At 56.5% G+C, this 19,320-nt stretch overlaps 1 protein-coding gene across 1 annotated transcript; it reads left to right on the top strand.

The window, feature by feature from the left end:
• Positions 1-321: 321 nt before the first annotated feature.
• Positions 322-17,054, top strand: LOC118700325 (synaptogyrin-3-like). Its single transcript, XM_036404740.2, has 4 exons — positions 322-459; positions 7,964-8,204; positions 12,474-12,616; positions 14,948-17,054. Exons 1-4 carry the CDS (start codon positions 361-363, stop codon positions 15,155-15,157), a joined length of 693 nt encoding a protein of 230 aa, XP_036260633.1. The 5' UTR covers positions 322-360; the 3' UTR covers positions 15,158-17,054.
• The last annotated feature ends 2,266 nt before the right edge of the window (positions 17,055-19,320 follow it).

Below are 19,320 nucleotides of genomic sequence, written 5' to 3'. Positions count from 1 at the left end.
CAGTGTCACAGTGCCCGTGCCCACAGCTCGGTGACAGTGGCTGTCCCGCTGTCACAGTGCCCGTGCCCACAGCTCGGTGACAGTGACTGTCCCGCTGTCCCATTGCCCTGAGCCCCATCCCGGTGTCGGGGGCTCAGCTCGGGCTCTCAGCGCCGGGAGCGCGCCCCGCGCCGGCCGCGCGCACCTGCCCGTGCCCACCACCACCCCCTCTCCCCCCCACCGCACGGGTGGTTCCTCCCGCCGCCCGCACGCGGCGCTGCGGACGAGCCCACGAGGGAGGGGCGCGGGGGGGGCCGGGCGGGCGCGCGGCCGGCGCGGGGCGCGCGCGGCGGGGCTCGGCTGGGCGCGGAGCGGGGGAAGATGGAAGGAGCGTCCTTCGGAGCGGGCCGGGCGGGGGCGGCCATCGACCCCGTGGAATTCCTCAAGCAGCCGCAGACCCTGCTCCGGGTCACCACCTGGGTAAGGCCGAACGGCCGCGGGGACGCGGGGATGGGCAGCGGCCGTGCGGGGACAGCGCTCGGTGCGGGGACAGCGCCCGGCGCGGCGGCAGTGCCCGGGTGATGGCAGTGCCGGGGCGATGGCAGCTCAGGTGCATCGTGCCCGCAGCCGGTGCATCGTTCCCAGTGCTCGGTGCGCTGCCGGTGCCGGTGTCGGTGCGGTGCCGGTGCGGCGGGCGCTGCCGGTGCCGGTGCCGGTGCATTGCCGGTGCATTGCCGGTGCGGTGCCGGTGCATTGCCGGTGCGGTGCCGGTGCCGCTGCCGGTGCCGGTGCGGCGGGCGCTGCCCAGCCCCGCGGGCAGGGAGTTTCCTCGGGAACGGGGCCGGGATGCGCCGCTGCCGCTCTCCCGTGCGGTGCCGGAGGATGGGGCTCGGAGCCGCAGGCAGAGGACATTTTCCTGCCTTCCACGCTCCGTGCATGCGTGTGTGTGTGTGTGTGACAGAAATGCGGGAGCCAGCCCTGCCCAGCTCCCCCGTGCTGCCAAGGGGATGTCGTGTTTGTTGGACGTTTCCCATCTGTGAATCCCCAGTGTGGAGCGGGAGGTGGAATGGGCTGTGCAGGGCTCAGGGAAGGCTGTGGTGGTCCCTGCCCAGGGTGCCCCTGGGGCCGTGGTGCCCCGATGCCCAGGGCTAAGGACAGCCCCTGGTTTGCCTCCCCCAGCCTGGCTTTTTGCTGAGATCTGCAGGTGTGCAGGGCCTTGGCAGGTCAGGAGTGCCAGGTCCTTCCCAAAAACCCTGCTGTGGGAAGGATCTGCCCGGCTCTCACCCGGCTCCAGCGCTTGGCTGGAGGCTGTGGGTGAGCCTGGGGCTTGTCCTCGCCCATTTCACACCTGGGCTGGCTCTGTGTCACCGTGGCAGTGCTCAGCGAGGCAGGGAGCTCACAAAGCTGTGCTGGGCAGGTGCAGCCATCCTCACCGCCCTCCTTCCAGCAGGCACCGAGGGGCTCTCCAGCCTGGGCTGCCCTGGGAGAGGCCCCAGCAGCAGCACATGAGCAATTCCAGCTGCAGTCACATGCTCAGAGTCAAACCACACGCTGCAGTGTGTGCCTGATGGAAGCTGCTGTCCTTCCCAGGCTTGGAGAAGGCCCACAGCTCCATTGATGGGGGAAAACGGGGCCAGGGGTGGATCTGGGGCATCCAGATCCATGGATGAGGTGCGGGTCTTGGGGCGTTTTGGGCAGGGTTGAGGCGCAGGGCAGCAGTTGTTTCCTAGAAGAAAACTTGGTCTGGATCCTCCTGGATCCTCCTTGAGTGGCAATGGCAAACTGCTGGCAGTGCTGTAGGGTTTGGGTACAGTTAAATCCATCTGAGTTCAGCCCCTCCTAAAATAAATGTGTCACCTTGCACCCAGAGGGCTCCCCATCCTTGTTGGATGGAGGAGGTTGGACACTGCTGGGAAGCAGGACCAGAGTGTGGAATGTAGGTAAAAAATAAAAATAAAATAAAATAAAACCATACCAGAGTATGGAATGTAGGTAAAAAAATTAAAACCCCAGCTTGGGAGATATTTCTGTATATACTCACTGGTTTATTCGGTGGTGAAGTCCCTCCTTTCCTGGCTCTGTTCTCGCAGGGAATCAGTGACAAACGAGTGCTCACAACTACAGAAATGCATCAGTTTCACTCCAAACAAGTGCAGGGGCCACCAGCGTGGACAAACTGGGATGAGCATGCTGGGATGAGCATGCTGCCATCCCAGAAGTGTTTGCAACGTTCAGAGTTGGCCAAAGCCCAGGGAGCAAAAAGGGAGTTTTTTTTGCCCTTTTCAGTGGGCTGGGGTTGGGCTGGGGGAGCTCCCTCTGGAGCCTTTTCCCAGGTCTCACACTCCCTGCCAGATCTACCAGGGTTCATCCAGCCTGGTGTGGTGTCTCAGCCCAGTTCCCTGTGTTAAACCAGTTCAGCACCTGTGGCTCCTGCCCAGGGCTGCAGTCACGGCACTCCCCTGCTGCTGCTGTGCCCTGTGCCTGCCTTCCAGGCCAGACCCGTGCCAGCACGGACACACTGGGTGGGGGAGGCAGCCCAAGGCTTTGCTGGGCTCTCTGCTGCCTTCCTTGCTGCTGCCCTGGGTGAGTGGCAGTGCTGTGGCACGCGGTGGCACCGAGCTGGTGGCCGGGCAGGAGCTGGAGCTGATGCGCACGGTGCCATCCCTGATTGCCAGACCTTGCCAGGGCTCCCTGCCTGCCCTCCCAGGGGGGATGAGCTGCCTGTGGCAGCACAAACCGGCCACGGGTGGGTGTTGGGGCAGGCCTGGGCTGAGGGAGGCTTTGGGGTGGGATTTCTCACGTGGTTTTCCTTCCTGTGCCTCGGCAGCACAGCTTGGCGCCCTGGTTACCCTGAGCAGCTGCATCCCACAGCAGGGACAGGATCCCACAGCTCTGGGTGTGGGGTCAGCTTCTCCTGGGGAAAGGAAGGGCTGCCAGGGTGGGCTGGGTTGGGTGGGGGTGATGGAGGAATCCCACAGGGCTTGGGGCCAGCCCCGGGTGCCCGAGGTGAGCGACTCGTGCTGGTCTGGGTGATGGCCACTGCTGGGGCTTCCCAGCACCAAAGGAAGGTCCAGTTCCCTTTTCTGGGACTCCAGTGCCTGCCTGGGGGACCTTGTGCTGGCAGACATGGGAGGCACTGGCAGGTGAATGGTGACCAGCACAGAAATCCCCAAATGTCAGCGGTGCCCAGAGGGGATTCCTGGTTCTGCCTCCCCCTGAGACAGTAATTCTGAGTATCTGAGGGGGAAAAACACCACTCCTGCCTTGAGCTGCAAAATCAAAAGCTGGAAAGAACCATTTAACAGTTCCTCATTCATCTGTTCCCTCTCTGTCTGATGCAGTTTGTCAGATGAAGATGTGATCGCTCTTGTGGTTTCCTTTTGAGACATTTTTTGCACAGCCCAACAGAGTCGATATTCACGAGGGCTGCCTGCAGAACCATGAGCTCCTTTCTCTGTCACTGCCCGTGCCAGCCAGACTTTCAAGTGGCCACTCAGCTCCCCAGGGCAATTGTTCATTCAACACAGGCTTAGGTTTGGCTTTTAAAAGCACTTTTGGAAAATATTCTGGTAAACTTTTTCAGCAATTCCTGTGATTCCATGCAGAGCAGCAGCAGAAGCTCAGTGCTGGGTCCCAACAGTGCACCCTCACCCATGCCATGCCATGCCATGCCATGCCATGCCATGCCATGCCATGCCATGCCATGCTATGCCATCCCATCCCATCCCATCCCATCCCATCCCATCCCATCCCATCCCATCCCATCCCATCCCATCCCATCCCATCCCATCCCATCCATCCCATTCCATCCCATTATCCCATCCATCCCATCCCATTATCCCATCCCATCCATCCCATCCCGTCCCATCCCATCCCATCCCATCCCATCCCATCCCATCCCATCCCATCCCATCCCATCCCATCCCATCCCATCCCATCCCATCCCATCCCATCCCATCCCTGCCTCCCTGGAGCTCAGCAGAAGTGCAGGGAATGGGCTCTGGATGGCTCCCCAGGGATTTCACTGGATCCCAAGCACTCAGGGCTCTCAGGGAAGAGCTCCAAGGCTGCCCTGGCACTACAGGAGCCCCAGCAATGCTCAGAGTCATTACCATGATCTGAGCAGCCTCAGACTTCAGTCCTGAACACTTTTCAGAAGGGTCATCAGATTTCTGCCTTAATTTTCTCTTTCTGCAGGCTATGGATTAAAGGCAGAACTTAAACTTAACATTTTGGTAATGGAATTACAGGGGAGCTTTGCTGCATCTGAGCTTGAAATGGTTCTGAATTGTCATGCTCCTGCCATCTCTGGTTTCAAGCACTGCTGGTGTGCCATGTGCTCAGATTGCAGGACAAGATTAGGAGCCTTGAATGAACGCTGTGTCTCAGCCAGCATCTCTTACCACATCAGAAAAAGTAATTCAGGAAAAATCAGTCATGTGGTCCTCAACAGACATCCTCCCAAGCTGATTAGCCTGGTGAACGTGGCCCTAACCCTATTACAGGCAGCATCAGCCCCCCTGTTGCTGTGCCAGAACCCACAGACCTTCCCTTGGCGGCCACCTCCGTGGTCCTGTGGGAGATCTGCAGTGCCTAGAGCTGAGCTTTGGTCTTCACAGCCCCCAAAAATGGTGCAGATCAGTGCTGGAAACCCCCCTGGGACTGACAGCTGTGCAGAAAAACTGCAGGGGCACCAGGGGCTGAGTGCCCCCTGTGCCAGGGGATCTGTGCCAGGGGATCTGTGCCAGGCCCGTGCACAGCCCAGGGCTTACAGGGAATTAGGGAAACACTCGCTGCTAAGCAGGATTTGGCCTCTGCTAATTTGACCTGAATTGTTTTCCTTTCCCATTTGGTGGTGCCTCCTTCCCTCTGAGGTGCTGCTCAGCCCCACCAAACCTCGCTCACAGTGGAAAATCTGACCTTGTGTTTCCCCTTTCGGGTCTCTGATGAGCTGCTTGGGGCTTTGAGCCACTGTGGTTTGTGAAGGTGATGGGGGAAATGCACTTGTTCTGTGAGAACTTCAAAAAAAACACGGGGGGTTTATTTCCCTGCCCACATTTATTTCATCCACCCACCTTTTCCTAAAATAAAAGCACTTTTTCAGCTATACTTAGAAAGAAAACACCAAATTTATTCTCATTAAGACGTTTCACCAGCACCAGTGGGTTTTTTTAAGAAAAACCACAACATTACAATCCTGGGGTGAGGGAGAGGTAACCCATGGAAAGGCAGGCACGCTTTGACAGGAATGTTCCAGGCAGTGCTGATGTTTTGAGCTCATCTATCAAATGTGTGCACTTGGAATTCATTGCTCCTTTGGCCTCCCAAGGAAAAGCTGCCTGTCCTGTGTTTTGTGCACTGAATTGTGCTCGTGGAGCTCTCGTGGTTGGAGCCACTTGGGTTGTCTGACAGCAGGAAGGATGCTCTGCTTCCCAAAATCCTTTGGAACTGGAAGTGAAGTGATAAAACAGCCTTAAAAAATATTAAAATCAACATTGCCAGCCCAGGTGTGCAAAGCTGGTGCAGGCACCACACCCCTGTGCTGGGCCATCCTGAGTTGTGTTTATGGGAGCTCCCTTTCCCCAGCAGAGCTCTGGGCTCCAGAGCCCCCCACAAGCCTGGAGCAGGCTGATGATCCTGGGGGGACTGAGTGGAACTTCTCAGAGCAGCTGAGCTCAAGTTTGCTGCCCTGCCAGAGCAGTAATGGTGTGGAATCAGAGGTCCTCAATTATTCATGTTTTCCAGAATCACATTACTTCTTCCCAGGGCCTGCTTCATAAATGCTGCTGCTATTTCTGATGGTAAATAACAATTTTGCATTATTTATGAGCAGATTTTTACAACTGCTGATGTTACAGCTGCTGCCAAAGCCCTGGGAAAACGATCAGAGCTGTTTGTTGTTGTTTGTGCCTTACACACAGCCCCTCCTGTGTGAGCGTGGGGTGGGAGGATGAGGAGGGTGGGGATGATGGGGATGGTGAGGATGAGGATGGTGGAGATGATGAGGATGAGGATGATGGGGATGATGATGGTGAGGATGGTGATGAGGATGGGGATGATGATGGTAAGGATGGTGATAATGGTGGTGGTGGTGATGATGATGAAGATGGTGATGAGGATGGTGATAATGATAATGATGAGGATGGTGATGATGATACTGATGGGGATGAAGATGGTGATGGTGGTGATGATGATGATATGATGATGATGATGATGATGATGATATCATGATGATATGATGATGATGATGATGATATGATGATGATATGATGATGATGATGATGATGATGATGATGATGATGATGATATGATGATGATGATGATGATGATATGATGATGATGATGATGATGATGATGATGATGATGATATGATGATATGATGGTGGTGATGATATGATGATGATGATGATGATGATGATGATGATGATATGATGGTGATGATGATGATGATGATATGATGGTGATGGTGATGATGATGATGATGATATGATGATGATGATGATGATGATGATGATGATATGATGGTGATGATGATGATGATGATATGATGGTGGTGATGATGATATAATGATGATGATGACGATATGATGGTGGTGATGATGATGATATGATGATGATGATGCTGCCATATTTTTAATAAATCACCGAGTGCTCCCCAAGCACAGCACCAGTGAGGAACAGGGTGCAGGTGCCTCGGGGTGGCTTGGGTGGCCCCTGAGGTGCCACAGGGTGATGTGGGTGGCCCCCTGGGCTCGTGGCTGGAGCTCAGGGCTGACCTGAGCCAGGGATGGGTGTGGGACAGGGCCCCAGGCGTGGTTGAACTCCCAGAGGAGGAAGAGGAGAAGATCTGTCCCAGTGTTATGCTAGAGGGTGGTTGCACCTTGGGGGTTTTTTGCCCACTGTGGGCTCTGCTCCATTTCCCCTGCTCTGCTCTGTGACCTGGCTTCCCTGGGAGCTGCAGGAGGTGACACAGGCGGCTGGGAGAGCCACCAGCTGGGCTTCACACAGTGCCACCTCCGTGTCACCTGTCCCTGTCTTGTCAGCTCTTATCTCTGCCCTGCGTGTCTGGGAGCCAGCAGGGAGCCAGCAGCGCTGCTGGTGCTGGCAGGGATGAGATCAGAGGCTCCCAGTGTGAGGGAGATGTGCCTGCACTGCCCTGCCCTGCTCACAGCCCCTGCCCAGGGCTCCAGGGCGGGATCCAGGGTGGGATCCAGAGCAGGATCCAGAGCAGGATCCAGGGATTCTGCTGCTCCTGCAGCCTCCCCTCCTGCCTTTGGGGGTAAGGCAATTCCTGGGGCATGCAGCAGGGGATGGTGTCACCTGAGGCAGCTGCTGCCATCGGCTCCTTCCCTGCCTGCAGGGGTGTGACAGGGTGTGACAGGGTGTGACATGGGTGTGACACCTGTGGTACCAGCATGGCCACCTGGGCAGCCCCAGCAGCCCCTCCCTCCTGTCCCTCCTGGGCCCATGCAGGTCACTGGTAATGGACTCAGGAGCTGCACCTTTCAGCCCCTGCTGAAAAATCACACAGGGCAGCCTGTGCCACCTCCCCACACGTGTCCCCTGTCCCCTCCAGCAGCCATCCAGCCCTTCCCTGGCTCAGCTGCTCAGCTGCTCCCTGTCCCTGAGGACACCAGGGGCTTTGTGGGGCCCAGCCTGGCAGCAGAGAGCAGCACAGCACAAAGTCCCTGCAGGGATGTGGATGTTTTTCCCCTCCCCAGCGTGTCTGGAGAAGCAGGTCCTTACCCCACCCTGCACAGCAGGCACTGGAAGGCAGGAGGAGGCTCCAGCTCCCAGAGGGGAACACCCAGGTGCAGCCTGGAGCCACCAACCAGAGCAGAGCCAGGATGTGTCTGCCAAATGCCACGTTGCCATGGAGTCAGGGATGGGGTTTGAGGATGGGATTGTCAGCAGCGGTGCTGCCGTTGGGGAGCAGAGTTCAGCGCCAGCAGCAGCCAGCTGTGCTCTGTGCTCGCTCCTGCAGATCTTCTCCATCGTGGTGTTCGGCTCCATCGTCAACGAGTGCTACGTGAACAAGGACAGCCAGCACCCCGAGCTGCTCTGCATCTTCAACGAGAATGAGAGCGCCTGCAGCTACGGCATCGCCGTGGGCGTCATCGCCTTCTTCGGCTGCATCTTCTTCTTCGTGCTGGACCTGCACTTCCAGCAGATCAGCAGCGTCAAGGACCGCAAACGGGCCGTGCTGCTGGACCTGGGCTTCTCAGGTACCCTGATCTGCCCTTCCCTTCCCTTCCCTTCCCTTCCCTTCCCTTCCCTTCCCTTCCCTGCCCTGCCCTGCCCTGCCCTGCCCTGCCCTGCCCTGCCTGGCTCCCTCTGCAGCTGCTGCTCTGCCCTCCCACTCTGTTCAGTCTGATTTATCCAGCACAAGGCCCCTGCTGGCTCTCTGTCCCAAATCCAGACATCCATCACCACCTCCCTGCCTTGCCTGTAGTCCAGGCTGTTCTCTCCTCGCTGCAAAGCTCATTTCCGAGGTGCTGGAGCATCCAGCCCTTGTTAGATGAAATTTACAGCCCCTTCTGTGGGGCTTGGTGCCTGAAATCCCTGGATCCCAGCAGAAGGGGGACACCACATCCCTCCTGTGGCTGCTGCTGGGTGTCACTGAGCCAGGCTGGGATCCTCCTCCCACCCTGGCAGCCTCTGCTCCCTGCCAGCCACGGGGAGCTGGCGCTGCTCTCAGACCCTGCCTCCTTTCCCCTTTGTGCCTGTGGTGGATCCGCTGGCAGGAGAAAGGAGAGAACCATCCTGGAGTCCTGGAATCCTCGGATCCTGGGATGGTTTTTGGAAGGGACATCAAAGCCCACCCTTAAAGGGACATTGGAAGGGACATCAAAGCCCACCTTTAAAGGGACATTGGAAGGGACATCAAAGCCCACCTTTAAAGGGGCATTGGAAGGGAAGTTCCACCTTCCACTAGACCAGGATGCTCCAAACCCAGTCAAACCCTTGCAGGGATCCAGGGGCAGGCACAGCTGCTCTGGGCACCCTGAGCCTGTTCCACCCTCACAGGGAAGAACCTATTCCTGAAATGCGTCTGGGCAGTAACTGGGTGCTAACCCTGGGGCACAGGTGGGGTTTCACCACACTGAAAGCAGCATTTAGAGCCTTCTCTCCCAGCTGCTCCTCCAGCTGTTGCCATGGACGGGGTTTGCAGGAGAGCAGCTGTGATTAGGGTGGTAACACATCTTCCCGGCTGTTTGTGTCTGTTGTCTGCAGACCCCTAAATGATCATTATCTCCTTAATTGATCATTATCTCCCGCGGTGGTTCCTGGCTCTCCTTTCCCGGGGAGCTGGGGCTGGCACATTCAGCCTCACCCATCACTGCCAGCTCAGCCCTCTGGGATTCCTTTAAAATCCGTGTTACCCTCCAAGCATCACCCACACCTGACTGCTCTTCTGGAGCTGCTGGCCATGCCTGACCCCATGCCCTGCCCTGGCACTGCCACCTGCCCTGCCCTGGCACTGGGGCAATCCTGCTGCTGCCCAGGGCTGCTCCTCCCCGCAGCACAGAACCTTCTGGAAGGCAGCAGGGCTGCCCAGCCGCTCCTGCTGCAGGTGCTGAGCTTCCAGCATGGGCAAGGAAGGTCGGAGCTGCAGAGGGATTTATGTGGCAGCTGCAGTACCCAGCGCAGCCGTGCTGGCTCCGGGCTGTGCATGATGTCATTTTAACTCCTGACAGCCCGCGGTGGCACTGGGGACACGGTGGGCAGGGGAGCAGTGCAGGGTCCTGCCAGGGAGGGTGAGCTGCCCTGGCTCCAGTGGCAAACACAGGAGCAGCTTCCCCTCCACAGACCAGTGCCAGCCCCAGTGCCAGCCCCGTGTCCCAGCCCTGTCCCTGAGCCCAACCAGTGCCATCCTCATGTCCCTTGCATCACCCCTGTGTCCCCAGAGCTTGTCCCTGAGCCTAAACATTGCCAGCCCCATGTCCTTTATGCCAGCACCATGTCCCCAGCCTTGTTCCTGAACCTAACCAGTGCCAGCCCCAGTGCCAATCCCTTATGCCAGCCCTGTGCCCGACTTGATCCTGAGCCCAACCAGTGCCAGCCTCATGTCACTTGTGCCAGCCCTGTGTCCCAGAACTTGTTCCTGAGCCCAACCAGTGCCAGCCCTGTGTCCTTTATGCCAGCCCTGTGTCCCCAGCCTTGTCCCTGAGCCCAACCAGTGCCATCCCCATGTCCCTTGTGCCAGCTTTGTGTCCCAGCCTTGTCCCTGAGCCTAACCAGTGCCAGTCCCTTGTGCCACCCATGTGTCCCCAGCCTTGTCCCTGAGCATAACCAGTGCCATCCCCATGTCCCTTGTGCCAGTCCTGTATCCCCAGCCCTGTGTCCCAGCCCTGTCCCTGAGCCATCCTGCTGCTCCCACACTGGGAATTAACCTTTGGGAGCTGCTCTTGTTTCACCTCGGGGTTTTTGACTCCCAAAGTTCCCCCAGTGTGACTCTGAGCAATGGCTGAGGTACAAATGTGGCCTTTGGAGCTGGTTCCCATTCCAGGGAGGAGCTGCTGGGGAAGCCCCCTTGTACCAGCAGGGAATAGGAAATATCCCTGAGTTAAAGGGTGACCTTTGAGGAGTAAATCCCAGTAAATCTCTGCCCTGTAGTGCTGGTAACAAGTCACTGTGCTGAAGGGAAGTGAAAATGCTTATGCAGAGATTTGGGTGGGTTTGGTGACAGGGTTGGCTGTATTTGGTGAAGTGTCTGTCATTTGGAAAGGAAACCTGGCTGATCCTTCCTGTGAAGGGAGGATTCCTCCCATGGCCAGAACTGGTGGTTGGGAATTCCCAGGCCCAGCCATGCAGGAGGAGACAAGGAATGTGTCTGAAACTGCAGTTAGGAGCAAATTCTGAATTCAAGGCCTTGGGCCCTGCACCTCCAGCACTCGCTGTGGATGCTCCATTTTATGGCATATTTAGGGAAAACTGGCAAAATAAATGGGAATAAAGGGAGGTTCTTCTCTCCCTGCACAGGGACTGGCAGCCTGGCTGCTGATCCTGCTGTGCTGATGATCCTTGGGAGCTGCTGGGCAGCTCAGCCCTCCCAACATCCAGGTGTGCACTGACACCCAGAATCTGAGACATCAGCAACGATGGGGACCCTGAAAGCAGCACCATGGGAGGGTCCAGATGCTGCATCTCCTCTTCCCAGAGCTGGAAAACACCCCTGCTGCTGGCCCTGTGTGCTCCTGGCTTTTCCTTGGCTGTGCCCTGAGCTGCTTGGCACTGGGCAGTGCTGGTGGCTGGGGATGGAATTAGGGCAGCTGCAGCCCTATCTTGCTCAGCCAGCTTTGCTTCCAGGCAGGAATAATCAAATAATCACCAGAGTGTTCCTGCTCAGCTCCACAGGCCCAGGGGGATTCTCTGCAGGGATGAGCAGAGCTCTCACGTGTCATGGAATCACGGAATTACAGAATGGTTTGGGTTGGGAGGGGCAGTAAAATCCATCCCATCCCACCCCTGCCATGGCAGGGACACCTCCCACTGTCCCAGGCTGCTCCAGCCCTGTCCAGCCTGGCCTGGGGCACTGCCAGGGATCCAGGGGCAGCCCCAGCTGCTCTGAGCCTCCCCACACTCACAGAACAGAATTTCTCCTCAATATCCAATGTAAATCCACCTTCCCTCCGCCTAAGGCCGTTCCCCTTGTCCTGTTATTCAATGCCCTTGTGCAAAGTCTCTCTCCAACACGTCCAGGGAGGATGTGCTGTCCCTGGGGCTCGTTGGGATCAGGCTGAGGCGTGGCTGAACTGAGCTTCAGGCAGGGAACACGCTGAGATGTCCCCACAGGGTCCTTCCTTCTCTGGTTTTGTGTTCACAAAGCTCCTTTTGGGCCACAGCTCCCAAAATTCCTGTTCCTATTGGAAGCCTCGGTGGTTTGTGCAGCAGCAAAGGGGAGGTGCTGGGCAGGGGCAGCACTGACCAGCTCTGTTCCTGTGGGAGTTTTGAGTGAATTTGAGACAGGACCTCTGAGTTGCTTTAGATAATTTGATTTATTTTTCTTATCTTTTCCATAGACAGGAAGGGTGAGTTCAGCTCACATCTTCACTGCATGGCTCAGAGGGTCACAAGACCTCCAGTTACAAGACATTTTAAAGATTTATTATAAATAATATGAACAAAACACTGCCAACAAGAATATTTATGCTTTTGACCCAATCCTTCCAATATTTTGTCTCATGCTACAGTGTAAGCTTTCTTAGCCAATCAAGTTATAACACACAAATTTACAGTACTACACTTTAAAACTCTAAACTTTCTTCTGCTTAGCTTAACATGTCTCTGCTTTATAAAACTCTAAACTTTCTTCTCCTTAGCTTAACATGTCTCTGCTTTAAGCCATAAATCCACATTCTCCCTTCCAGCCCCTCAGTCTGGGAGCCGTTCCCAAGGTCTCAGATCAAACCCTGGGTTTAGTGCTAAGCTTTGCCTCACAGCCCCAGAGTTCTGAGGGTTCCCTGCATTTCAGATTCCGTGTTCCCCTGCAGGTTTCCTGGCCTTCCTGTGGTTTGTGGCCTTCTGCTTCCTGGCCAACCAGTGGCAGAGGACGACGCTGACGCGGGGCTTCGCGCAGGGCGCGGACGCGGCGCGGGCGGCCATCACCTTCTCCTTCTTCTCCATCATCATCTGGGTGAGGGGCTGGGGGGCCAGAGCAGAAGTGAAACCTGCCCTGAGCTGCTGGCTTTGCAGAAGTGGTCCCTGGTGGGTGCTGAGGGGCTGTACTGGGGAGCCTGCACATGTGGAACTGGTGGTTTCTCACCACGGGAGCTCGGTTCAGTCTCCTCTGCCTGGGGAATTCAGGCTTCTCCTTCTCCTGAGGCTGGGAGGTTCTGTTCCTGTTGAAAACATGTGGCCAGCCACGAGCTGCCCTGATTTCAGGGCCTTGCTGGAGGCAGGGAGTCCCCAGGAGCAGATCTCTGCACTCAGCAGCTTCATGGGGTGCCTGGGGGATTTGGGGGCTCTCAGGCTCATCAGCTCCTCCTGGGACACACCAGCCTGGCTCCTCTGTTTTCCACCTGGAGAAGGGGCTGAGAAACCCCCCTTGATCCCGTTTTCAGCTCCACCTGGGCAGAGGGACTCCAGCCAGGGCTGTGAGAAACCCTGGGGCTCACCTGGACCCCACATGCACCCCAGACAGAGCAATCCTAACTTATACACATGACAACAAGCTCTTGGCTGGCTACTAAGAGATATTTGGTGTTTATCATAGCTAGACCCATGAAAACATCACTTAGGTGCTCACCAGCAGTCAAAAAACAACCTGAAATGCAGAACATAGGAAAATAGAATAAAGAAGAGAGAACATCACAATGCCACCTCAATGCATGATGAACACCATAATTCTGGTTCAATCACCTGGGATCCCTCTCAAAGACAAAGGGAAATCCCAGCACGTCTGGCATCTACCAGGAAAAATTGTAACAAACAAAGGTACCAGAGTCCTCAGGAATCTAATGGTATGTGCTCAAAATATCCATAAACAGTTTGGAAAAGGGCTGAACAGCAGTCTGGCAAAGATGAGGTCAGCTATGAAGAAACACAAAAGGATCTCATAAAAGTCACTACAGAGCAAGAAAATGGCAGATGAATTTCAGCAGAGACGTGAGCACCGGGGGGATCCCAGCCCCGAGCTGTGTGTGGAGAGGCAGGGATGGCTCTGGGTTCCCTCTCCATCCCTCCTCCAGCTTCCCCTGGGCACGGAGCCCCGGGATGTGCCCTAATTCCACGTTGCCTCAAAAGAATTGGGGCAAAAGCCAGTGCCAGGCTTTCCAGCACAAGCCTCGCTCCAGTTCTCCCCAGTTTAACTGCTCCCTGCTTTATGATTATCCCAATAAATCTCTTCTAATCCCAGCTCTTCCCCATCTCTGCCACGGATGCTCCCCATCCCATCAGCATCTGCTCCCACCCTGGAGGGCCGTGGGGACAGTGCTGTCACCCTGTCCCATCCCGATGCTTGGGAAGCCATTCCTGGCCTCCAGGGGCATTTTTCGCCTCCTCAGAACGTCATTTACAAACTAATTGAATTGTTAATGAATCCTCCTGGAAGGAGAGGAGCTCGGAGCCCTCCCGGCTTTGCCGCCCACATTTCCCAACCTCAATTCCAGCAACCTGGAGAGGGGTGAAGGATTCTCGGCAGAACTGACCTATTTTCCTGGGCTGGCTCTCGGCAGCTCCCCCTCCCCACAGCAGATGTGTTTATTTGGGCCAGCTGTGCCAGATGTGCACGGCAGGGCCCCCCAGGCCGGGCAGGGCTCTGGGGGTCACCCTGCCCCACAGAAATGGCCTCTGGAGTGTTCCCATGGGCTTTGGGGCTGGGCTGCCTCTCGGGTACAACAGAGTGGGGTGGCAGCATGTGGGGTGCTGCACGGGCTCGGTGCTCTGCAGGGAATGGGGGATGTGGGGTGATGGGGATGTGGGGTGCTGGGGCATGTGGGGTGCTGGGGATGTGGGGTGATGGGGCATGTGGGGTGCTGGGGGGATTTGGGGTGCTGAGGAGATGTGGGGTGCTGGGGAATGTGGGGTGCTGGGGATGTGGGGTGATGGGGGATGTGGGGTGATGGGGATGTGGGGTGCTGGGGAATGTGGGGTGATGGGGAGATGTGGGTTGATGGGGTATGGGGGTTGATGGGTAATGTGGGGTGCTGAAGGGGATGTGGGGTGCTGGGGATGTGGGCTCCAGAGGGCTGTAGGGTCTCGGGGGAGTCCTGGGGGTTTGGGGACCCTGGGAGGATACGGGGTCCTGGTGGGATGTGAGGTTTGGGGACCCTGGGAGGACACGGGGTCCCGGTGGGATGTGAGGTTTGGGGGATCCTGGGAGGACACGGGGTCCTGGGGTGATGTGTGATGCTGCTGAGACCCAGGATGCCGGGGGTCCCGGGGGTTCCTGGGGGGTTCCGGGGTGCAGTGGGGTCGCAGCCCTGCCCCGTGTGACGCTGTCCCTCTCTGTCCCTCGCTGTCGCAGGTGGTGCTGGCGCTGCGGGCGCTGCAGCGGTACCGCCTGGGCACGGACATGTCCCTGTTCGCCACCGAGCAGTTCGGCACCGAGCCCAGCGCCTCCTACCCCGGCTACCCGGGCGGCAGCGGCGTGGAGAGCACGGAGACCTACCAGAGCCCGCCCTTCACCGAGACCTTAGAGGCCAACCCCAAAGGTTACCAAGTGCCAGCGTACTGAGGGGCTGCGGCGGGGCCACCCCGCTGTCCCGTCCCCGCCGTCCCCAGCCCCGTTCCCTTGCCGTGGCCACTCAGTGCCGGGTCCCTTTATTAGCTCGTTGTGCAGTGAATTCTGTACAGTGGTATTGGTTCTTGTCTTACCTGTCCCAGGGTTTCTAAAAGCAGTGTTCCCTCTAAGCCAGGAGGAAGGAAGGTTGGTACCGCATCACCTGCACGTGGGGAGGAGGAGGAGGAGGAGGAGGAGGAGGAGGAGGAAATGTCCCAAATGTCCCCTCCGAGCTCTGCTGGGAAAGCCCAGGATGCCTTTTCCTCTTAGACAACAGCAGCTGAGGAATTCTTATCTCGTTCTTCCAGAGCTAACACAGAATCCATCGAGGGTGGGTGGGCAGTGGGCAGAGCTGGCCCTGGCTGCTCCTGCTGTGGAGCTCCCAGTCCAGGTTCCAGGGAAGTGCCAAATTCACGAGGAAATCAGGGGTGTCTGTGTTGTTTTCCTTTGTATATACTTGCTGTACAAAACAAATACCCAAACAGGTGTTTCCAAACTTGGTTTAGAGGCACGGGGTAGGGGGAACAGCAGGCCAGGACTGGGGTCAGTATCCACAGGGCTTCTACGCTTCAGCAGGTTCTGGTTGAGGATTTAAAAAGTTGCTGTTTGAAATGGAAACCAGCAGGAGCTGGTTGCTAACTGGGAATAGCCTGTGATTGGTGGGAAGGTGGCACTTTGTGGTTCCATTTCCTCGTGGGGGATTGGGAAATGTGTAAATTCCTAAGGAATTTTTGTTGGCAGTGCTGACACATCCTCACCCTGGCGAGGTGAGGGCTGAGGTGAGGGGCTCAGACTCGACGTCCAAGGCCATTAGGAGCAATATTGGACTTGTATTTTTATTCTGGGAGCAGCCACCATCTGTCAGCTGCAGCAGAAGCCGGGTGGGGACACGTGTGTCACCCTGCAGCCTCCAGAAATGAGGGATTCAGGCAGGGACCTGGAAAGGCTTCACAGGCCATTGGAGTCCATCCCGCGTGGGCTCACAGCCAAGTTTGGTGTGGGGAGAGTCAGTGAAAAGCAGCCAGGAGGGAGGCTCAGGCTGGGGGTTCGGCTGCAAAGAACAAAGGAAAGGAGGGAATGTGTAAAACATTCATTGCCAGCCACCTGCCAGCTCTCCCTGCCCGTGTGGCAGCTGCTCCAGGCTGTGTCACCAAGGGCTGAAACTTGAATTCCCAGCCCGGGGGTGGCAGCTCCACCCCTGGAGGCTCCTGCTCCTGCCACCACTGCCTTGCGACCCCGAGAGGAGCAATAGCCACCCCCTGTCCTGTCCCCTCCCTGCCACAGGGCCTGGTCAGCACCGCCACAGCTCGTCCTGCTGCCGCAGAGCAGAGCGCTCATTAATGAGCAGCAGGTACATGCACTAATTAAGCAGCCAATCATGCCCAGGTCACTGCCGGTGGCGCGTCCTTGCCTTGGCCCCAGGTCCTGGCTGTGCCCAGCCCCTCACAGGTGCCTGACCATGAACACCCGGCCCAGAGCAGCGGCAGCCTCAAGGCATTCCGGGATCTTTGTGGTTTTGTGGAGTCAGTTTTGCTGGGAAAGAAAAGAAAACCCCCGAGGATTTTAATACAGGGTACGATAGAACTGTAGCAATATTTTCCTTAGAGGGAACACTGAAACTTTAGCAGCACAAACAGTACTCGTGTTAATATTTTAGCAAAATTATAATCAATTTAAATGTTTAAATTGATTGTACGTGAGATAATGTTCGTTGGGTACAGTGTATTTTTTCTAACTATAATATAACTGTTGCAGAGTTTCCGTGTAACCGTACAGAGCTAAAGCTGTGTCTGCCTGCGGGACACGTCCTGCCCCGTGTGCCCCCTGCTGAATATACCACGCTCTGAATGTCCCCCCAGGCCTGCATTGCCTTTCTTTGCCCCCACACGCACATCCCACCACGCTCTGAGCCCTGGAGCAGCAGCAGGGACACAGGGATGGCACCAGCACCACTCCTGGGGCTTCCCAGAGCTCCTTTCAGCTTCCCAGGGTTTCCTTTTCCTTGCTGTGCTGGGCAGGGGCAGGAGGAAGGGCTGGGGGCCTGGGGGGCTTCCTGGCAGCACAGGAGATGCTCCTGGATTAAACCAGGGCTGGGAATAAATAACCTGCTCTTTGGTTAAACCAGAGATAGGAATAAATAACCTGCTCTTTGGTTAAACCAGGGCTGGGAATAAATAACCTGCTCCCTGGTTAAACCAGAGCTGGGAATAAATAACCTGCTCTTTGGTTAAACCAGAGATAGGAATAAATAACCTGCTCCCTGGTTAAACCAGAGCTGGGAATAAATAACCTGTGCAGCCTCAGCACTCAACAGGCTCCTGCTCCTCTGCACCCAAAGTGCCCGTGCCAGGCAGGGCAGAGGTGTCACCCCTGCTGGGCTGGCACTGGGACAGGCAGGAGCCACAGCTGGAGCGTTTTTCCAGGGAATGGCACTGGGCTCGTGTCCCATGTGGCCATGCCAAGGCCATGTCACCAGGCAGGATGGGACAGCCCCAGAGTCCCTGGCTGTGGTGAGAGCCTTCACCCACCTCAGCCTGCCTCACACTGCCCAGCTGGGGGTGCAGCTCCCCAGGCTCAGGGGGTGACACCCGTGCCTGGAATCCTGCCCCAAACCCTTTGGGGGCCCCCACAGTGTCCCCACAGTGTCACCGTGCCCTGGCTGTGCCTGTTGGGGTGTGCAGGAGGAGCTGCCACCAAACACACCCCAAAGGGGCTGGGGATGGAGAACCAGAGCCATGGCTGCAGTAATAACCCTGGGGTGCTGGGGGTTCAGGGACCTGGAACATCAATTTTCCTCTTTTCTCCTCTTTTTCTGCCAGCTGTGCTACAGCAGCACTCATCCCCTTGTAACCACCCAGGCCACATCTGAGGAGGGTGCCAGGGCTGTCCCAGAATTGTCCCAAAAGCATGCCAGGATTGTCCTGAGTGTGCCAGGGCTCTGCCATCCTCCCAAAGCTGTTTATAGCCCTCTGTTCTTCCCAGAGGCCAGCAGCACCTCGAGCTCACAGAGGGCTCAGCTGTGCTCAGCCCAGCCCAAAAGCCTCTGCACAGTGTTCGCTCTGAATTTGGGTGTAAAGAGCAGAATTCCAGCATTCTGTCTTTCCTGGAGCTGCATTCTGCCCCACCCATCCTCTTGCTCCAGGAGGCTCTGTCGCAGCACCACAGTTCCTCAGCACTGGGGTAACCCCGCCATGCACTGTGCAATTCAAGCATATTAAAAGATTTGGAATTTTTGCCAACATTTCAAGCTGTTCCTAGCAAAGGTGGGAGCTTTGCTTTAGTGATGTTCAGTAAAAAAACATTCTCCCCCTGCATTACCTGCTCTGTGCCAGGGGCTGGAGCAGACCCTGAGAGCAAAGCCCCCCCCCCTTTACAGGACAGCATTTGGGATCTCCCTGCTCTTGGGATGAGATTCCCACCAGTTCCTGCCAAAACGAGGAGTGACAGCCCAGCAGTGCTGCTCTCCTGCCCATCAGTCCCTGCCAGGGCTGTCCTGTAGCTCCCCTCCAGTGGCACCACAGCGCTGGCTCCTGGCTCTGCCTGCTGCCCTCCCCGTTCCTTAGGAAATGCCATCGTTGTTCCATGCAGTGGGAATTCCTCTCAATGCATCCACTGCTGTGTATTTCAGAGCCCTGCCAGCCCGTGCTGTGCCCAAGCAGTGGCTCTGGTTCCCTCTGGTCCTGTCCTCAGTTCCATCTTATCCCCGTGTCTGTCTCAAGCCCCTCTCCCCCTCAGTGAGGCTCAGCCCTCACTGCCTCAACTTGAAGCCCCAGTTCAGCTGCCTGGATTTTGTTGCAATACACATTCAAACCTCAGCTCCTTTCAGAGTTTTAATCTCCAACAGCTCCCACCTGAGGGCTGGGGAGTTCAGTTTCTTTGCCAATACCTCTGTCCAAGCAGACGCTTCCAGGAGTTGCAGTTGTCACTAACCTCTGTGCAGTGTAGTATAAAGTGGACTGTGTATGGAAATAAGTTTAAAATGTTTACAATTTTGTATATATTATATATATAAAAATATCTTTTGAGAGAACAATCTGTGATCCTGTATTTTCGGTGTCTGTGTAACCAACTGCAACTTATTTTCAATAAAGAGCTAAAAATGAATAGAAAAAAAAAAA

This window comes from Molothrus ater, unplaced genomic scaffold (genome assembly GCF_012460135.2).
Source record: "Molothrus ater isolate BHLD 08-10-18 breed brown headed cowbird unplaced genomic scaffold, BPBGC_Mater_1.1 matUn_MA552, whole genome shotgun sequence".
Classification (NCBI taxonomy): Eukaryota; Metazoa; Chordata; class Aves; order Passeriformes; family Icteridae; genus Molothrus; species Molothrus ater.
The sequence above is the reverse complement of the archived record's forward strand: the minus strand, read 5'-3'. Positions and strand labels throughout refer to the sequence as shown.

Excerpts from the sequence above, each read along its gene's own strand:
- LOC118700325 (XM_036404740.2), top strand. The coding sequence starts at position 361 with ATGGAAGGAGCGTCCTTCGGAGCGGGCCGGGCGGGGGCGGCCATCGAC. Across the intron at positions 8,205-12,473 it reads GCTGGACCTGGGCTTCTCAG|GTTTCCTGGCCTTCCTGTGG; the intron begins GTACCCTGATCT and ends GTTCCCCTGCAG. Across the intron at positions 12,617-14,947 it reads TCTTCTCCATCATCATCTGG|GTGGTGCTGGCGCTGCGGGC; the intron begins GTGAGGGGCTGG and ends TCGCTGTCGCAG.